This window comes from Pimephales promelas, chromosome 12 (genome assembly GCF_988280905.1).
Source record: "Pimephales promelas chromosome 12, fPimPro1.hap1.1, whole genome shotgun sequence".
NCBI lineage: Eukaryota > Metazoa > Chordata > Actinopteri > Cypriniformes > Leuciscidae > Pimephales > Pimephales promelas.
This window is the reverse complement of record NC_142780.1, coordinates 11,862,369-11,883,359: the sequence shown is the minus strand read 5'-3', so window position 1 is coordinate 11,883,359 and position 20,991 is coordinate 11,862,369. Positions and strand designations below refer to the sequence as shown.

The 20,991-nt window shown below is 36.8% G+C and overlaps 1 protein-coding gene across 1 annotated transcript; it reads right to left on the bottom strand.

Annotated features, from left to right (window-relative positions):
• Positions 1 to 3,629: 3,629 nt before the first annotated feature.
• On the bottom strand, positions 3,630 to 18,902 carry entpd3 (ectonucleoside triphosphate diphosphohydrolase 3). The gene is made up of 10 exons (XM_039694509.2): positions 15,002 to 18,902; positions 13,371 to 13,493; positions 12,506 to 12,623; positions 11,109 to 11,268; positions 8,931 to 9,090; positions 8,023 to 8,250; positions 6,141 to 6,413; positions 5,083 to 5,193; positions 4,814 to 4,948; positions 3,630 to 4,361 (listed from the first exon to the last, which is right to left on the bottom strand). The coding sequence occupies exons 1-10, from the start codon at positions 15,056 to 15,058 to the stop codon at positions 4,170 to 4,172; spliced, it is 1,557 nt and encodes a 518-aa protein (XP_039550443.2). The 5' UTR covers positions 15,059 to 18,902; the 3' UTR covers positions 3,630 to 4,169.
• Positions 18,903 to 20,991: the final 2,089 nt, after the last annotated feature.

The following is a 20,991-nucleotide window of genomic DNA, read 5'->3' as shown; positions in this document are numbered from 1 at the left end:
AGGGAAAGCAGAGTGGAGGTTTGGAGAGGAATGTGCTGTGTAACATGAGAAGTCTTTAAAAAAAACACTGAGGAGATTTATTGTCCTGGGCTGGGCGCCTCTAGAGTTTACGTCGTATTGCTAATACACAGAGTTGTATGTGATCTTCATTGAATTTTTTATAGAAACAAAATCCTCATTCAGATCTCATTGCTACACTCTAAAAAATGGTGCTAAATAGCACTAAAAGTGGTTCATTGGCTTTGTAGGGGAACCACTTTGTCATATGGTGTAGAACCATAAGAGGTGCCATAGAGCATGTTAACCACCCCAGAGAACCACTGAAGAACCACTGAGGAACCAAACTGGGCTTAACAGTTTCTTTAAAATAGCACCATGACCACCGCAAAGAACCCATGAAGAAACGCTGAATGACCTTTCTTTTTAGAGTGTATGTTAACTGTAATTTATACTGAAGTAATTACAGCTGGAGTTAATGTTTTACAACATTTTTATGGCATCTTTGTATTAATACATCATTGGGGAAAAAAATGAAGAAAATGATGAAATATTCTGAAACATTGTTTGAAGGAGATCCTCTATTAATAAAGTATGATTTCACATTACTAACAATAATTGTCCTTAAAATGGGGAAATGGAGGGCTTTGGAAAACTGTTTCGCTTGAATTTTACTAAGAAAATGATTTATGTCAAGTATAGTATTCATTATTTCACATTCTGTGTCATGGTCCTTAAAGATTTTGTCTAGAAATGATTTATTGGACCTTGATAATTTACTGTGGGATTATACTGTCCTCTCCTGGTTGAATGGTGATTTACAGTATATGGGAAGATTGTGCTAGTTCGGGACCACATTATCACTACTGTAAAAAAATAATCCATAATTATTAATTAAATATGAAATTAAATTAAATATTAAAAAACTTAAACTATTTTTAATTAGTTGCATTTCTTATTTGCATTTGCTGTACTAAAATAACTTAAAACTAAACTTAAAATGAATACAATCTACATAGACATAAAATGGTAAACTTTAACTAAAATGACAAACAATAAAAATATTTCAAAAAAATATCATAAACTAAAATAGTATTTCAACTAAAATAACATTAGTGCAAACTGGGCTCACACTGATTTTTCAGTAACTGTAATATTTAAATCAATAATAAAAAATATTTAAGGGATGCTTTTAGCCTTTTTAACCTAATAATATCATGGTGAATTCTATCTGGTCAGATTAACTTTACTTGTACATATATATGCTTTTTGAACATTAAAAAAAAAAAAAAAGATTATACTGTTTTATTTAACTTGCTTTATAAAGTGTTGAAGGCAATCTTCTGTTTATTCTTTTTATTATTATTATATATATATAAAACATTATGATTTGCAATGTGGTTGAATAATTTTGATTAACACACACACACACACACACACACACACACACACACACACACACACACACACACACACATACAGTATATATATATATATATATATATATATATATATATATATATATATATATATATATTGCAAACAGGTTTGTTGGCAAAATCTACAGACTTTCAGCTGTTTACAATGAACAAATTAAACCGTAATTAAAATATCGCAACACAACAAATGTTTTAAGTGGATTCCCCAGCACAAATGAAAATGCAACTTTTATTGATGTATGTAATCTCAAAATTATTCAACCCCTTTAGAACACCATTTTACTGTTATGACCTGCTACAATCGAGATGTGTAACCAGACCCCATTTTCTGGCAGCATTTAAAGGAATCTTAACCTATTCCTCATGAGCAATGGTACGCACATTACTTTATAGCTGAAACATCAGTGCCTGTTGCCACCAAGTCTGGCTGCAGGACCTTTGCAGTCACTCGAGGGTTTTTCTAAAACTGTCTTGAAATCTGGTTGCAGGTGTTGATAGCTTCCTTATTCTGCCCCGTTCAGGTGGTGTAATAACGGTTCCTTTAATTTTGAACACACAAACTATGCTTCCAACGGTGTCTTTAGGAACATTTAGTGCCTTCGCTATATTTTTGTTTTCTGTTTCTTGTTTGTGAAGGGCGATGGTACTTTTTTTTTTTTTTTTACTTTTTGGACCATTAGTGCCTTAGCCGTATTTCTAATTTGGAGTTAAATGTGAGACTCAACAAACCTAGCCAGGTCAGATATTTCATATTTTCTAGTTCAAGCACACCTGTTCCAGTTAATGAACCCATTGATTAGTTGCATCAGGTGTGCTTGAAACAACACCTGTTTGGCAGATTTGTGTTGCTGTGAGAGATTCTATTCAGAGGGTTAAACATTTTTGAAACTGCAGAAGTTGTTAAAAGTTGCACTTTCATTTAATTTTGGAGAAACCACTTGAAACATTTGTTTATCAATTACCTTTGAATTATTTGTTCATTGCAAACAGCTGTAAGTCTGTGAATTTTGCCAATAAATCTGATTTGCAATGGGGGTTGAATCGTTTCGATTGCAACTGTATATACGTATATTTATAAATATTACATTTTATGGTTCGTCTTCTTAATGTTTTTTTTAAAGGGGTGATGAACTGAGAAATAACAATTTCCTTGAGATTTGACATCTAGGAGAATATGCTGTAAAACATCCTTGTTAGTCCAATAAAAGCTTTTATTGACACCAGGCTCAGCAAACGACTCGTTTTTAAAAGTGGGGAACTATGATGTCAAAGAGGATAAAACACCACCCCCGCAGAAGAAGATCAACGCCTACTTCAACACGGCCGGTTAAGCCCCGCCCACCGATTCGTGCAGTACACATATAGCTAAATAATATAGATGCCGCAGCCTACCTTGTGATGACAATCCGGATCGAGCTACCGAGCAATACAAAATATTGGGCAGTGCCTGGTTGTGGAAGAAGACAGTCGCTGCATAAGCTTCCTCTGGATTCCAAACCTTATTTTTAATGATGTTCCAGCTGATGAGGTAAAACATTTTTCCGTCTGTTCGCTTAATTTCACTGAAGATAGTTTTGTAAACAAGACTGGATTTGCAGACCGATTAAAAGAACAGTGCTGTGCCGTCTATATTGAATCTGACAGGAATTGTGCAACACAGAGACTCTGGGTCGAATCATGCCGGTTGCCATTTTACAACATTGGACGTTTTCAAAACAATTTCCCCCAAGTGCATCGACAGGTGAATTGAAACTCATTAAAATATGCAAAACTGTTATCCACTCACAGCAGTGGGCGTTTACTTCCAAGTCTTCAATGCGAGATGCCAAAAAAAAAAAAAAAAAAAAAAACGAGCGTTTTTCAGGTAGGCTTAAAACTTGGGTACAAAATAGCCTATTACTTATTAATTTTGATGTTTTTGAAAGCAAAAAACCAAGCGAACGTCATAAATTGACCTCAGGCAACAATATAATAAAATTTAAAAAGCCAGTTCATGACCCCTTTAACAGACAGAACACTGGCAGAAGTATTAACAGACACAAATTATCCCCAACGTAGTTTCTTCATGTGTTCCTTACATAAATGTTTGTCCATTTTTAATAACATTTACATTATTACATTATAGAATGCCCAATGCCCAGACTACAAGTTAAAATACCTAATTTTCCTAGAAATATAATCATTAGTCTTCGGTGCCATAACAACCATAACATTTATTTAGATACTATGACATTTCATCCAAAGACAATCTGTGCTTGCAGAGCACATGCAGAAATACATGTGTAAGATACATAAGGCATGATGCTAGGGATAAGATAAACATTAGATACAATATACAATCAAAACATTGACATGACCATAGTAGATATCCTTTTTACTGTATATAAGCTAAAACCTTTACTTTGTCTTCGGTGTCTTTTAAATCCACAGTACAAGATCTTGCCACTGTATTCCAGGACTAGAAAGACCTACCCCTTTTTGGATATGACATTTAATACATGTTAACACATTTGGAGTTCACATCAGGCGTCTTTTTTTTTTTTTTTTTTTTTTACCCTTAGCACAGCTGGACATTTAAGACCTTCATGTTCCAAAACTAAAACCCTTCTCTAGCAGGTACATCTGCATTGACACATCGACATCTCTCCTGGTTTCCAAAACCTCCTTAAGTGGGACACTGGTCCTACAGATGAGAACTCAGTACAATATAGATGGGAACTCAGCACAAATACCTCAATAACAGTAGCGCACCAGAGCAATGACGAGGTACGTGAGGGTGATAATAGTCAGAGTAGAGAACAGGAGGAGGAGTCCGGTGAAAAGCACGTTGTTTATGGGTAGCTTGATGATTTTCCCTTCGGCTGGGATCATGTTGGAAAGTGTAAGCATGTAGCCAAGGGACCAAGCTATACTGGTCTTATTTACCTGAAACACAAAGAGACAATTACAGAGGTCCTGTTCGCTGCAGCATTTTGGATAGACAGAGCTGATTTCACATTACAGTCATGCATTGAGACGCATTTGCAGTGAAAAGGTTTTAAATTAATATTTCAAGTTCAGTTTAAAGTCAATCGACAACGTTTGTCAATGCAAATTATGAAGTTTATAGTGAGCCACTTAGCCTACAATTGATGTAAATAGGACCAATTTTTGGACCATTTAAAAGCAAGAATTTGAAGATTAAAATGTTTAGAAAATGTGTACATTAAGTTTTGTTGCACTTTTTTACATACATTTTTATTTTATTTTACAGCCGTTTTAGGTTATGTGCAGTATACACACACACACACACACACACACACAATATATATATATATATATATATGTAGCATATACATATTCACACAATCTCATGCTAAACATGAAAGGCAATGCACCTCTTTCTGAAAATTTAGATTTTTCCAGTTGCCCATGTTGAACTTGTAACCATCTGCAAGAATGGTATGCACATAATTTGCAGAGTAGCAGTAGGACTTCAGATGGATGTCTCTGATGGTGGTGTTTTTCTTGAGCTAAAGGAGGGGGAGGGTGGACATTAAAAGGTAGGCTTATTGATTGTACACATCAATCATAAATGTAACAAAGAACCACAGCACTCATTCCTCCCAATCTATATTTTCCTGTAAGTCAGTTGGCTGGTACTCACATTTTTCCAGTCCTTTGAGCAGAACAGCTCCATGTTCTTGTTGAATAGCTCCATACTTTTGGAACCCTCTACTTTAAGAGCCCAAGCAGTCCAGTAAAACCCTGCATAGGCCTAAGACACAAAAATAAGTGCTTTAATAGATCCAGATGAATGAAATATAGTTTAGGCTGTAACATTGTCACATTAACATGCAAGAAGCAGTGACATTTGAAGTTATTGGGGTTCCTCTGGGTGTGAAACTCCAGCAGTCTAGAATTAAAATCAACAGATTTTAATGCTAATCCAAATTAAACGCATCTGAATTAGTTAATCGAGGTCTAAAATCGCCACCCTACCCTTAAATAGGGCACTATTTAAGGGAACAGCCATTTGTAGTAGTGTCCGAAACCATAGTGGACGTTATTGAGTGCATTCATTAAATCCTATAATGCACCGCAATAATAACTGATGTACACTCAACGGCTAGAGAGAATATCCATAATGTACTGTAAGGGTCGTGCCTAATGAATTCCCATGTCTCACAGAAGATAACGCCGCAGCTGCATCATCCATCCATCCATTTTCAAAACCGCTGGTCCAATGTGGCCACAGCATAATATCATATAGATATAAAGGGCTTTTTAATTCATTATTAAATTGTTCACTTAAGGTTTATGCTATAGTTTCCATGATAGAGTTTTATAACTACTGGAGTCACTAGTTTGCAAAGTTTTAAATTATTATTTACGGCAAACACAAACTATGCAAAAGTGGCAGCCCTTCTGGCACACTCAGTGTCCAAATTCACTCGTAATCATTCACTCCTTCAAATGGACTTTATTAGTGGAGTAATAGGGAATGGTGAATGAGAGTATAGGGGCGATTTCAAAAACAACTCTAAACTCCCAGGGAGATAACACTGCAGGACAGTGAGCAGTGAGCCTCCAGGAGCGGAGTTTGACACATACAGTATGACATACAGGTTTGGAATGATACAAAAGTTGATTAAATAATGACCGAATTTGCATTTTTGAGGAAACTGTTGCTAGTTTTATCTTAACTAAAGAAAAAATACCTACCATGAAGTCACCACTGAGGGTTGGTTGATAAACTCCATCAAAGGAGCAGTTTTCAGCTCCCTGGCAGGACGTCAGGTCAAAGATACCCCTGACCAAGTCTTTACATTGTCCAGGCTTACTCTGTCCAAAGAAAGTAATTGTTTTCTTTGGGCTATACCTCAAAGGAATGTCTTTATTTGTGCATTCACTTCCAAAAATATCCTCTGCAAGCATAGAGATATTATAACCGGAAGGATAACAGGGGTGCATCACACTACTCCAGTTGGTGGATTCCTGAAAGGAAAACAATGCAAAGAGTTAGTACATGTTCCAAAATTATGAACAAGTGTTACTTCTTGGGTTAGGTTTTACAATGGAATTATATTTTTTTGCAATTAGTGATTTTTTTATTATTCGGTAATGTTATTAATCATCTGGCCATTATACACTCTAAAAATGCTGGGTTGTTTTAACCCAATTTTGGGTAAAATATGGACAAACCCAGCCATTGGGTTAAAAATGTAATTTTAAAATGTAACCCAATGGCTGGGTTTGTCCATATTTTACCCAAAACTGGGTTAAAACAACCCAGCATTTTTAGAGTGTAATAGTTAATATAACAAACCAAAACAAATGGCCAATTTTGTTAGCAAAGGCTATTTACTTCTCCACCCACCATTGTCTGGTTTAGAAATACAAAATTACATTATTGTACACTCTAAAAAATGCTGGGTTGTTTTAACCCAACTTTGGGTCAAATATGGACTAACCCAGCCGTTGGGTTAAATTTTTACATTACATTTTTAACCCAACATTTCGGGTTTGTCCATATTTGACCCAAAATTGGGTTAAAACAACCCAGCATTTTTTAGAGTGTAGTGATCATATTGTAAACATGCTCAAAAGAGTGTCTCCCTTCTCTGAAGTTTACTGTTTACAAGTTTCAATATGGTTTGGGTTAGGGAGAGGGCTTTCAGTCTTAGAAACAAGCAAGGAACCAATAAGGCAGCATCCATTTATGATTACAATATAATATAATATACACTGAATATGTTGCTATTAGTGCATTCACTGGAGTGCAAATAGAATCTGCCTCTATGTGCACTAAGTATACAAATTATCAAACTCTATTTAATGGAGATAACATCTGACTATAATTTACTCTTAGTGTTAAAAGCTATTTACATTTACATTTTTATTCATTTAGCTGACTCTTCTATCCAAAGAGACTTACAATTGCTATATATGGCACTAGGGGTTAAGTGTCTTGCTCAGGGACACATTGGAGTCTCACAGTGGATTCGAACCCTAGGTTGCTCACACCAGAGGCATGTGTCTTATCCACTGCACCAAAATTCTGGGAAATAGCAGAATTTTCTGATTTTTCCAATAAATGCAAATAGTTTAAAGACTTGCGGTGGGATAGGCCAAAACTTGATTCTAATGAGTGGTTACAAATATTTGATGCATTTAAAACTAGTCACTTGTACTGCTAGGATAATTTTTTGTTAGATAATAGTTTATATAAAGCATCTAAAGAAAAGAAAATTCCAGTAACCAGTTAATTTAAATTTCCAGGAAGATTTGACGTAAGAGCAAAAAAAAAAAAAAAAAAAAAAAAGCGTAACTCATCTCTCTTACAACCCTACATTAAATGACTGGTGTATTGACGTGGCTTGTCTTGGTTAAACGTTAAGCATGAGCTATGGGTTTAATTGCATCGCTCAGCATTAGCAATAATGGATTTTCTAAGAAAGGTTTTACACAATATTGTGATCAATGTCTTAGTAATTATCAAGAAGAAACATATTGATACTTAATCTAAAAGTACAAAATAGTCTGTATCCTAAATAAAACCCATATTTTGGTTGAAATAACATTCAGTGACATAAGCATACTATACCTTTACAAGTTTGGCATTGACTCTTTTCTCAGCTTCATTTTTCCCGTAGCAGAGGAAACTGTGTGTGTAGATATTATATTCATAGCCATAGAGCGAAACTGTAATGATATCTTCTCCTTTGGCATCATCAGAAGTAGCAAAGGCAATTTGGGTGGAGGCTCCACCCAAGTCCAATGATCCAACTGTCTCAGCCCCATGAGGATGTACCCAGGCATTCCAAAGATTTCTCTATAAAACAGACTAAAGTTTAACATTTTAAAAGTTTAATTAAGCTCTGTTGTCCGCTTCTGGTTTTGATTCAATATTGTGTCAAGATGACTGCAATGCCTTGAACACATCCAGACTCTGTTTCATAATGAAGACAAATAACTGGGGAAAATACCACAGTATGAGGCTAAACTTAAGATCTTACATTGACAGGGTTAAAGGTCGACTGTAAGGCCTTGAAGCGCACAGCATTTTTCCATGAGGTGACGCAATTCTAACTGAAACAGGAAGGCAGGGAGGTACATATCAAGCAGATCCTCACCTCACATTTGTCAATGCTGTTTCTAATGCCGAATCTGTTAAACCATATCCTAATCTCCTCCATATCACTTTAAAATATAGCATTCTATGCAGAATGGTGAAATGGCAGACACTAACACAAAACCAGACTTCGTTTGCCCCAATGTTTACATTTTCTGAATTGTTCCCTATAAGTGCACTTTGTGCCATTCGCCATATAGAAAACAGTAATAGTGTGAACAAGTGACCGATTTCAGCGACTGCTTCAACGTCTATTTAAAGTAGGGGGCAAGACACTTCATATTGTAGCTTTAGTGCAGAGTGATGTCATCAAAATCATATCGTCGGAAGTGAGAGACCAAAATAAAAAAAAGGTTCAGTAAAGCAGCCCATGAACTGACCTCTAAGAAGTTCCCCATCAGGTAGTTGACGGTGATCCAACCATAAAGGCCTTCTTCCTGTCCAGAGATGATGGAAGCATTTTGGAAATTGAAAGGAAGGGAGCTAAGGTAGTTCCTCATGTCTTTCAGGATAGCGTTGGATGTGTCTTCATTTTTCATACTGTGTAAAAAAAGATTTGGCAAAGATGCAGGACACATTGTATAAGTGTCACGTTAACTCAATACAACATAATAATTTAGTATATAACTAAATTAATTAATAATAATTTAGTATTTACTTTTAGAATATAATAATTGAGTAATAAAAAACATAGTGTTAAAAACAGCGTGTTAAAAATTATGAACAAGCTATGAAGACATTTTCTTTTGCCATCCACTTTATTTTTAATGTAAGAGCAGGGACTGGCATTTCTATATTGAATATTTAGTGGCATTTCAATATTTCAAAAACTTGTTATGCATATTGAAAATGCAAGCTTTATTTCATTATGCACTGTCATAATTATAAACATTCTAGTGCAAATAGTTTGACTGCACCATGTTGTTCTTCTTAATTTATCAGCTAAGGAATCTGAAGAAATGAAGTGGATATTCTGTTTTTTTTTTTTTTTTTTTTTTACAATATTCTATTGTCTAACACCAGTGGTGGAGGAAGTACTGAATCTCAGTACTTAAGTAAAAGTACAAAAAAACAGATAAATATTTACTTTAGTAAAAGTAGAAGTAACACAATGACAACCATACTTAAGTAAAAAGTAAAAAGTACCTGATTTTATATTTACTTTAAGTATTAAAAGTAAAAGTACTTGCATAATAATTAATTCTCTTAATGACTATTTTCTAATGATTAATAAAACATTTAATTCTAACTCATTCAACCTAATATTCCTATAATGATGGAAAAAAATTGTTGTCACCATTTCTGAAACAAGCTTGCAATTAGGCAATATAAACCATGCTTATCCTTACTATATGGTAAGCTATGTTTGGCAGTAAACACGATTAATTTATGGTGTAATTCTGAACCTCTTGGCTTGCCATAATCCTAACCAAACGTATATTACACACGGTGTGTTTCCTGCGTGCATGTAAAAAAAAAAATTCACGTATAAATTGCACGATAAACACACTGCGTGCGAGACGCATTTAGTTGATGTATCTATGGCAACCAAACGTCACTGGTGAGACAAACGTGCAACGAACGGACCGTCAGATTACGTTGTGGCAGGGAAAACTGATCAGAAAATGTAATATAAGGAAAATGTAACAGAAGTTGTAGAAATGTAGTGGAGTAGAAAGTATAATAATTGCTGCAAAATGTAACGAAGTAAAATTAAAAAGTATGCACTATTTATTCTATTTAAGTAAAGTAAAGATACGTGAAAATATACTTAAGTAAAGTAACGAAGTATTAGTACTTCATTATATTCCACCACTGTCTAACACTGTATGCGTCACAATTATGTTCGAGCCCTCAGTTCTGTTTGATTTATTTTCATGGACTTGTAGTTTGTATTCATCAGTCCCCTGTTTCCTTGTTCAGGTTTCCCGCCACTCGTCAGTTTCCATGTCAAGTCAAGTCACCTTTATTTATATATAGTGCTTTTTACAATACTGATTGTTTCAAAGCAGCTTTATAGAGATAACAGGAAATAATGCAACAAAGTTTGTTTCCAGAAGAAAATTGTGTCATGGTCCTGCTTAAGTAAGTTCAGTGATGATTCAATTTATTAATTTTAAGTTATTTATTAACACAGTAGGCCTCAGTTATTCATTTAATATTAAAGTTATTATAAAACCGTGATGTCATCGTCCAGCTCACTTCAGTTCTCATTTAATGGTGTCAATGCAGGCAGATCAATAATATTGTTGATTATTAAATTAAACCATAGACACTCAATCAACACAGCTGTATGTCATTATGTTCCTTTCCCTCATTGTTTGGGATTGTTTGTGCCATGCACACTGTGTCGTGTTGGTAGCGCTTGTTAAATCGTTAAAGCGCTCCTTGTTATTTTGAACTACTGAATCTGCCCTCATCTTCATTGGATATAGGTGTTACATAGCAAATGGTTACTGATCTTTACATATCTACTGATACATAAACATATAGTGAAGTAAAGGTAATAATGTAAGCAGAAAATATGATCAAAAAGAGGAATGGAAAATCATTCTTACTGTAGGAGCCTCATTCCTGCTGTTGCCCCAAGAAAGACTGGGGTGGAGTTATGCTGATGGGAGGGAATGGTCTTGGTTATCTCTGCCATGCAATGTTTTAAACTATTCCATGTCTTTTTGTCCTGTTCCTTGTCTACACCGAAATCTGAAATTCCGGGGCCTTGAAAAGAGACATCACATTATATAAATTCTGTTATAGGCCTATATGTACTGTATGTTTCCAAGCTTCCTGGTGGTTTTGTCTCGATCAGCCCAAAGGTTTTGAAGATATTGACAAAAAAAAAAAAATGTAAGCGCTAAATCGCAAGGCTACACAATCCGTATTTAGTAACGGTAGCCACTAGGTGGTATTCGATATTTTACCACTAGGTGGCACTGGTTCGAAACTTCTCATTCATTGACAAGTGTATAGTGTATACCAACGCATTCTCATCCTTTAACGTCATATAGAACGCTACATGCAAAAACGGCGCTATACTACGCACATGGCACCCGTTATTGTTAATATAACACGCGCTGTGAAGGCTAAGTTTAGGTGTGGGGTAGGGTCTGCGTGTCATATTCACGCTAAAGGATTTATGACGTCTTGGGTTCGCGTGTTATATTAACGATAAAGGGTGCCATGTGCGTAGTATAGCGCCGTTTTTGCATATAGCGTTCTATATGACATTAAAGGATGAGAACAGGCTGTGTATACAGACAACAATAAATATTCACAGAAAGTTTTGACACCTAGCGCTTTGCTGAGGCACAAATCTAACGCGAGTAATGCACCGGATGTGCTTACAGTATATCCTCTCCTGGTCATGACGTCACCCGCCCGTTCATTCATTCCATTGGACTAGTTGACATACATGCTTCAGAGGTGATCACGCGAAGGCGTTCCCAAAGCGTCATCGACGCATTACGAGTTCCCTCGAAAGGGAACATACTAACATTATTAGTGCACCCCAGGAAATATTCTAAAATAAAGCAATGCAGTTCATGACCCTTTAAAAATGTTTAATTTTTGTAATAGACAGAAAATCATATGGTAACAGGGTTGCACACAAAATGTGAGATATTTCGTAGTATGATTCTGGTAATAAATTAAATTATTATGATTTTTATACGGAACTTAATATGAACTCAACAAACCAAAATTATGATTTTATATATATATATATATATATATATGAGAAGGCCAATACATCAGCAAAGACATTTGATTTGTTTAAACCTAGTGCTTTTCACACCAATTTGAGTTTTAGAACAATAAATAGTGGGCTTTGTTAACCCAAGTATACAGTATTCATGAAAAGTGCCAACCAGCAGTTCAGCTTTTGGCTACTATATAAAGAATAAGCCTCCATGTGTTTATGTAAACCATCCAAGGTTTTATGTCAGTTGACTTGTACCTTCAACCTGACACTTTGTTGTCTGGCTCACAACCCCAGTGTTGTTTTCTTTTTCGGCTGGCCACTCATAGAGATAAATGGTAGTCCTGGACGAGCCTGCATCCAAAACAATACCATACTGGAGAAAGAAAGAGCAACAGAAGTGAAGAAGGACATCACTGTAACCAAAGACCAAACTCTAAAGATCTTGCAAAGCAATAAAGAGCTCATTCATTTGCACTGTTCACAAAATACATTGCTGAATAGCAATTGCTAGAATCCCAAGGTCTATACATCATGACTGAGTGAAGCACTCAAGAACAGACATGTCTATTTGCCCTCAGCTCCACTGAAGAAAAAAATATATAATTCTCTTCCGTTGGGAAAATTTTCAAGGACTTTATGAGTCATCAAAAGGATCATGTATCTCAATGTTAAGTCAGCATTGTATTGAATTAAATAACTCTATGAATGGTGATTATCCACTGAAAGTTGTTTTATGTTTAAGAAAATAGGTTTCCCTTCCGTGTTACAAAAACAGTATTTGTTTTCAATGAAACTGAATGAAGCATTAAAAAAAGCACAATTCATAAATGATGTATAATATTCCTTGACCAATTTTGCCTGCTATTCATCTGTAAATGAATAGTGGCCTATATCATAACATATGTGGGATGTGAGATGTTTGTTTCTCAACACATAATATTAAAAATACAAACATTACTCTTTCTTCAGAGAAATTAGTATGATTAAACAAACAATTGGAATGAATGCATGCATTACTTGAACATGCATTACTTCCCACATGTGACTGGTAAGCACCAATTATGTTTTTATGTCCCGTACATACTCTTGTATCAGGCATGCTCAAATTTAAGAATTTTACCTTGAGTCCACGGGATAAATAAGTCTTCTTATGAGTTTGCACAACTGCTATAGAAATGATGACCGCTATGCTGGCCAGCATAAACGCAGCGGCTAAAGCTACTGCCACTTTTGCCATCCTCACCTACAGACAAAAAAAAAACATGAATAAATCAAACTGCAAAGCTTGCCCATAACTGAACACTCCGTATGCTCTTCACAACATTAACGTGTCTGAGACGTGAGCAAATATCTTTTTAACTCTGAATGTGGTCATAAAATGCATCATAATTACTCAATTAGTATTTCACTTTAAAAATAATGTTCCATATCATTGGTAGTTTTTGAAGAGTGACTAGGTAACACTTGAATATTAGGGATGCATTTTATGACAACATTCAGAGTAAAAAAAAAAAAAAAAAGACAATCTTCAAGAACTACCACTTGGACTACCACTATTTTTTTCATAGTTTTTCATAGTTTCATAGTTTGATTCAGCAATAATTTGGTCACCTAATAAGGAAGTAGCTCAGTCCTAAATTTGCTATTACTTACTGATTAGTTAATCTTGTTTCCATATTAGTTAATAGTAGCTGAAGTGTAAATGTAGTTCTACTCATTTATCTTGCGTTACTTCATACATAGTTACCTATTAATGACGGATTGTTATTCTGAAGTGTTACCTTTTTTTCCCCTCCAGAGAATCATGTTTTCAACACAAGAAGCATAGCAAGGAATCACTCATTAGGTTAAAATGTGCAGTTGTAACCTTAAGGTGAGCTTTTAAATAAAAGTGCACTGTTGTAATCTTCAAGTTGATTCATATTAAATGTAACAATTGATTTTAACATTCATTTAGATGTTATGACATGAATCACATTTTTATTTTAACTGGCAAACTAATTTTAGTGTTTTTGATAGCAAGGGGTTATGTGCTGAGCCCAATAAAGATTAAAAACATTACTTTTTAAATGATTTAACTCTCAGCATTTGCTTAAAGCAGTTAAAAAAAAAAAACATGCGAGTACAGACATATCTGCTTTTGTCATGTTGTACATTTTTGAAAAATCTTCCACACACTTTCAAGCTCGCAGACACTCTGTCAATCCTTGGCTTATCATCATGTCATCATATCAAGTACAACCAGTTTTGGACCCTCCTCAACCAATGCACACATATCATAATGGAGACTTTAATATGATTATATTAACTTTAATATAGTTTTCTATAACCCATATTATGGTTTCAGTTTCTAATTTGATTAAAGAAAGTGGTTAGCAGTTTAAACTCAAAGACAGATGAGTATCTTTTTAAATAATAGCACAGAAGGTGGATAAGAATGACATCCAAAACACGCAACCATTCCATTGCTTTTTAAATTACATATATTATATATTTATAATATATTATTGTACTGTGATATTTTATAATATTATATATTATTATTTGATTTATTAATTATTTAATTGTTTTGTTTTTTTAAAGTTAAGGCAGATTGCAGAGACCCAAATCAATTACATTTAATGACAAAATCAATTAATTTGAACCCACATTTGTTCCATAATCTGATAAGAAAGCAAACATCAAATACAAAATACATCCATGCTTGCTACAATCCGCACATTAATACAGTGATAAAAAGGTTTCGCTTACCCCTCTGCGCGAGGCTGCTGTAAGGTGGTCAGACGATTGGGACTCCTTATTGATCATTCTGTCCAGATGTACAAGATTGTGAATGTGTAACTGTGTTTGGATGTATGTGAGAGCATGTGTGTATATGTTTGTGTGTGAAAAAGCGTGATGAAGAGACTGAATGGGAGGGGTTTGGCTGTCACTCCCTATAACACATCTCTTTTAAAGTTCATTACAAAACTCCACCCATTCATATGGATTTTAATAAACAAAAGACCATGCTAAGAGACAAAATGGGAGGGGTTTGGCTGTCACTTCCAATAAGCAGGTCCTTTCTATTAAAGTTTATTGGAAACTATACCTATTCAGATGGATGTTGTTAATAATCAAAAAGGCATTGTTAACTTTTCATAAAACAATGATTAATCTTTTATTTTTTTAATTCATAAAATTACTTATATATATATATATATTTTTTTTTTTTTTTGAAGCACTTTAACATTTTAACATTCCCACGATGCTGTACAGATACAATTTTGATTCCTTTCTGGATGTGTGCTGCTACAAATATTCTTAAGAATATAGCAATTCCCATTGTAAAGAAAACAAATATCAAAATCAAAAAATATTAAATTCTATAATGCTAGAGTACAGAATAATGACTAGATTTGTGGGAAATACAGTCAACGTAAAGATAGTTTGCAAGAGTAGCTACTGGAATTTGAGCAGTAAAATACTTTCATAATTATCTTGCCCACTGCACATTATGGTGTTTTTAAAAGCTTGTAATATTATTTGAAAATCCCCCTTTTAATGGGTTATTTTGTTTGCTTGGTCAGCTGGATATGTTTATGCCTGGTCCTAATGGGGCACTTTACAGCAAGCTGAGAATGAACGAAAGAGCTCTGTGGTGATCAGCGCTCACGTAGATCCCTTTATTGGAAAGTTCGGACCGCATGAGAGACATTCTGACACTGACATTACATTAACTGTCTGCTAGAACAGGATCCATTTTCAAAACAGAACCATACTTTGCTGTGTGGTTTAGGTTGAGGAAGGGGGGGGGGGATCAGCAAAAGATTAACAGTTCAACCAGAAAGACTCGGCAGATAAAATGATGTAACAAAGCATCCACTTATTGGCAGCCCAGCAGGCAATTATTTGCAAAGTTCTTTGGCGTAGGCCCCATCCTTGGATCATAATCCGAGGGTAGCGGATCAGCATTTCCTGCCTGAAGACGAAGGCAGGGGTGCAGCCGTCTCCCCAGGGAAGTATAGATGGGACCATCCTGGTGGTGGTGGGGAGGGTGGAGGTTGATGTCGCGTCGACATCTGCGAACTCAAACATGTGTAAGTACCGATCTTTTATACGACAAGAATAAGAACGTGATTGGATAACCGGAAGGTAACAAGTGACGCGGTAATTAAGTCTTCCTGGCAGAACTTATGCTAAAACTTTCATTTCTGAAGGCAATTAAGCCAACAAATCCTACTTATTGATGTTGCATTTTGGATGCTTGTTCCCAATCAGAGAAGATGGTGTGCTGGGTTCCACAAAGTCTTCCTCGTTCACCGACTTTACTTAAGGTACTTTTTGTCACAATTCTGCAAGAGATAGGACCCAGATGCAAATGAACAGACAGTGGGTTTTTATTAACAAGACAGAAAACTTGAGACAGCAGGGAGAGTGAAGCGTGAACCACAGTTAAAACAGTAGGGCGCAGGGCAGACAACACGACTGAGACTGTCAGTAAGATGACGATGAAGTAAGTGCAATAGAGGCAACTCCAAAGAAAAGACCAGGCAGGAACACAAGGAACTTGTAGCTTGATGTAGATCTCTTGCCGCCAGGTTCTTGCTCACAGAACCAGAGGCTTGCCAGGCAGCTGCCAGCAGTCCCACCAAAAAATAAGGTGGGAGACAAGGAGCACATGCCAAACATCAAAAAATACAGAGCCATGTGCTCAAACACAAGACAAACATAGAAATATGAAACAGACAACACAGACAAGGCTGCCAGGGCAGAATCCTGACACGTTTACACAACGACTATGTGTTAAAAACAGAAAAGCAGAGCATTTCATTGATTCTGCACTGCAGTCATCTTCTAGTGTTCTACAAACCCAGAAGAAGCACTCCAGAGTGTGTGGTTAAGATGGACTCGGTCAACATGACACCCTGTCCCATGAATGTACTTGCTCATTCAATGCTGAATTGCCTGAATTCATTCAGGCAGGACGGCGGTTTCACTGAAACTGTTTCAGAGGCTCCTGGCATATGGCATCTGCTGCCACAGTCACAGTGCTTGGGCTGTTTCATGTGACCGCTTCATCACTGGCTACACAGCCGAGTCCCGAGATGGGCATGGCACATCGGCACAGACCGGGTTGCAATCACACCAACCTGTCTCCAAACCTTCAACCCATGGTCAGACCTTGCTTTTCCACAGGCAAGGACTCCCCTACAAGTGTCCAGGCAGGTTGTTGCCTCAACAGATGGCCCCACCACCGGCTAGGGTGCCATGTGCAACGGATGTGCAGCCTCGGGCTGCTGGACAGGACCTTGACTGAGATGGCACATCAATTGCCACGAATTGCTGCCAGTACGGCTTACCCTGTGTCCCTTCAGATTGCTGCTACAGGACAAACATGCTCCTGTCACATGTTGCAACTCGCCCACCATTTCCTCTTCTGGAGATAGAAGCATCTGAGGACGCTTCGTGCCATTCACATTCCGGGCAAGCTCAATCGTCAAGCCGACAAACTCTCATGACCCTCAGCATGGATGCACTGGCACAGAGCTGACCCCGGGGCCTATGCAAGTATGCATTTACTCCAGTGAGCCTACTGTCAGGGAAGACAGTTGAAAAGCAGGTCTTTTAGTTGCACTGTACTGGCCCAACGAACCTGATTCCAAGGACTAATGCTCCTTACGACAGCCCCTCAAAGGCAGATTCCTCTGAGTAAGGAGCTCTTTCTTAGAAACTGGGAACCATATCGCACTTGCTACTGGAACCCTGGAACCTCCGAGTGTGGTCTCTGGATAAGACTTTAGAGATCTATCCCAACAAGTGGTAGACACTATCAATTAAGCAAGAGCGTGCAAGGCGTGCTTAGGCTACGAAGTGGGACCTGTTCGTTGAGTGGTGTTCTTCTCGGTGAGAAGACCCCTGCAAATGCCAGATCAGAACTGTGCTTTCCTTCCTGCAAGAAGGGTTGGGCTGTCTCCCTCCACAATGCAGTAGAAGGTAAGTCTGAGGGCAAACACAATCTGATCACCAAGTTACTGAGAAGAAGACTGAGTCTTATACAGCATAGAATATACTAAGAATAATACTTATACTAAGACTGAGTCTTATACAGCATAGAATAACATTATAACTTTTAAAGAGCCCCTATCATAGCATTTGAAAGCATTTGAAGCATTTCCTATTTTTGTTTTGGGAGTTCCCAAAAACAGTTTAACATGCATGCAAGGATAAAAAACACTTTATTTGTCTTATAATATGCATTTATTATTACCCGATTTGCTCAACGACTCCCAAATTATTCGTTCAACGATTCATTTTCCTAAATACCTCCTTTGAGTGACGCGAATCTGCGGCGATTGGTCAAAGGACCCAGTCAGTTGTTATTGGTAAACCGTAGGCAGAGACTGTCGGCAACGGAACAGCAACGGCAACGGAACGAAACGGAACGGCTTTTTAGGGACAGTGCTTATTATATAGAGTGAACACATATTTGGCTAAGTCGTTTAGGAGGTAATTGCCATTTTTCAATGAATGTCTGGTGAATATCAAAAACAAAACTAACTTTACCTTGCTTAGAAGCTGCGCGGAGGGTACACAACACACACAACACAATATAACTACTGTATATTGTGCATGCTACAGAAAACATAACAGCAAACATTATTAATAATACCCTCCTTCGGGAACAACCGGCTTGCGAATCCACATTTGAATTCTTTTATGTTTTTGAATGATTCGTCATTAAAATGATGAAAACACAAGGTTCGGGCTATGTAGTGTTGTGGTATCGTTGCAAATATGAACTCTAACCACTGATTCTTCACATGCTCGTCCCTGGGCAACGAAAACAAGTGGCTGAACTGTCTTTGTAATGTAGAACACAGCGTCTTCTCGACATGACGCTATTCAACTGAAGTTTTTGAATGTGTTCTTGACTTCAAGTTTACACTTCCATCTGCGCGCGCAGTAGCCTGGCATGCCAGACCTACATCAAGATGTTAGGTCTGGAAACTCTTCATTGACAGGGCTCAATCCGAGGGGCGGGATAAACGGTTGTCTTTCAAATTTTCTCTGCAAGCAATTGGATAGCGCTACAGCCAATCAGAGCAACGAAGAAGGTGACTTACTCAGTGGAGCAAGTTGATATATCAAACTTTTACTGTATCCAGTCCAGCTGTCAACATTGAACATTGAAAATAAGGGAGATTTCCCGGAATCCATCCCCAAAATAAGGGATTTTTTTTTTACACGACCCACAAACTTTAAAAATAAAACACTAATCATTAAAAGTCTAAAGAGTTAATAACTAGCCTACATATGTGTGAGAGAGGAAGAGACAGTATGTGTGTGTTTGTGTGTGTATGAGAGAGAAAGAGACAGTGTGTCATTAAAAAAATAATATCATAGAGAATGTTTAAATACTAATATCAGCTTACGAGGGAAACGGAGCCGGAGTAGTGGTGCTTTGGAGTGGTGGAGATGATTCGGGAGAGGTCCGTGCACCGATCAGAGCGCACGCTGGCACGGAGTAAAGCCTTTATCTTCTACAACACAGCACGAGCGTGGCAAATATGACAAGTTGATCGTTTCGCCACAGCTTTTTTGTAACAGCGCGCGCGGCGCCAGCCGCATCCGAGGATGAACGACTTAAAACCGAATATGTCCGAGCTGGCTCTGACCGTCGCAACTCTGTCGTCATTTTGTTAATCCCGCCCGCCGACTCTATACACGATGTGATTGGCCCTACCAGAGTTGGGGTTTTCCAGCTAAAACGTCTATGGAGAGTTGCTAGACCACACTTTGCTGCAAAATAATTTTTGCTGCCGCTAGGGTGCGTCTAGATTTCTAGGCTACCAATGAGCGGCCAATGAGCTGATGTTTTGTGTCTATATCACGACGAAACAGCTAATGACTCGTTTCAAAAACAATTCATTTCATAGACTCAGAGTCGACTCTCACTTTTGAAAGACAATAACTTTATATACGGTGCACTTTCAGATATAAATCTTTGCAGGATGTTTTCATTCCCTTAGAGGTACATTCCACACTACATGAACAGTCATTTTCAAAAATCCATGATAGGTGCTCTTTAACACACTTAAAAGCAGTTTAGTATGATAATGTAGACAATGTAAAACAGCGCTTACCTCACAATTTTAATTTGTTAGATAAACTGACCAGTTTGAGTATTAATTCAGCACTTGTGGGTAGTTTATATCTGTGGGACTCACATGTGGTGCTGATATTGATCTCTCATTAGCAATTGCGACCTGCTTCATACCACAGTCAAGTTAAAAAACATCATTGTATTCTCTCATTCATACTGTAAACATTATTTCCCATAAACATTATTAGCTCCATTATTATGATAACAAGTTCCATGATTCTGCTTATTCACTGCGGCATCAATCTATGCCTTTGTTATTGTAAGAGCGACCCCTAGCGGCAAAATAAAATTACATGTTGTAGCTTTAAAGTTAAATGATGTCTGTGTAAGCAAAATACACCTTGCCAGCATGTTGATTCTGGAAGATGGCTGAAAAAAAAAACAAAAAAAAAACATTGAATGATTTGTTCAGACACCATTAATTAGAACTGTGAAAATATTGTAATTGATTGCCTTAATATAAGTGTCACAATTTGAGTTTGTTATGTTTTGAGTTTGCTTTTGATCTGTGTCCTGTTCTGTGATTGTCTGTCTCAATGTCCATACTATCCATCCTAAACAGTATGTGAGATCAAAATAAGTGTGTCCCAAAGCA

Excerpts from the sequence above, each read along its gene's own strand:
- entpd3 (XM_039694509.2), bottom strand. The coding sequence starts at position 15,058 with ATGATCAATAAGGAGTCCCAATCGTCTGACCACCTTACAGCAGCCTCG. Across the intron at positions 12,624-13,370 it reads ATTTATCCCGTGGACTCAAG|TATGGTATTGTTTTGGATGC; the intron begins GTAAAATTCTTA and ends TTCTTTCTCCAG. Across the intron at positions 8,251-8,930 it reads TGATGGGGAACTTCTTAGAG|AGAAATCTTTGGAATGCCTG; the intron begins GTCAGTTCATGG and ends TCTGTTTTATAG.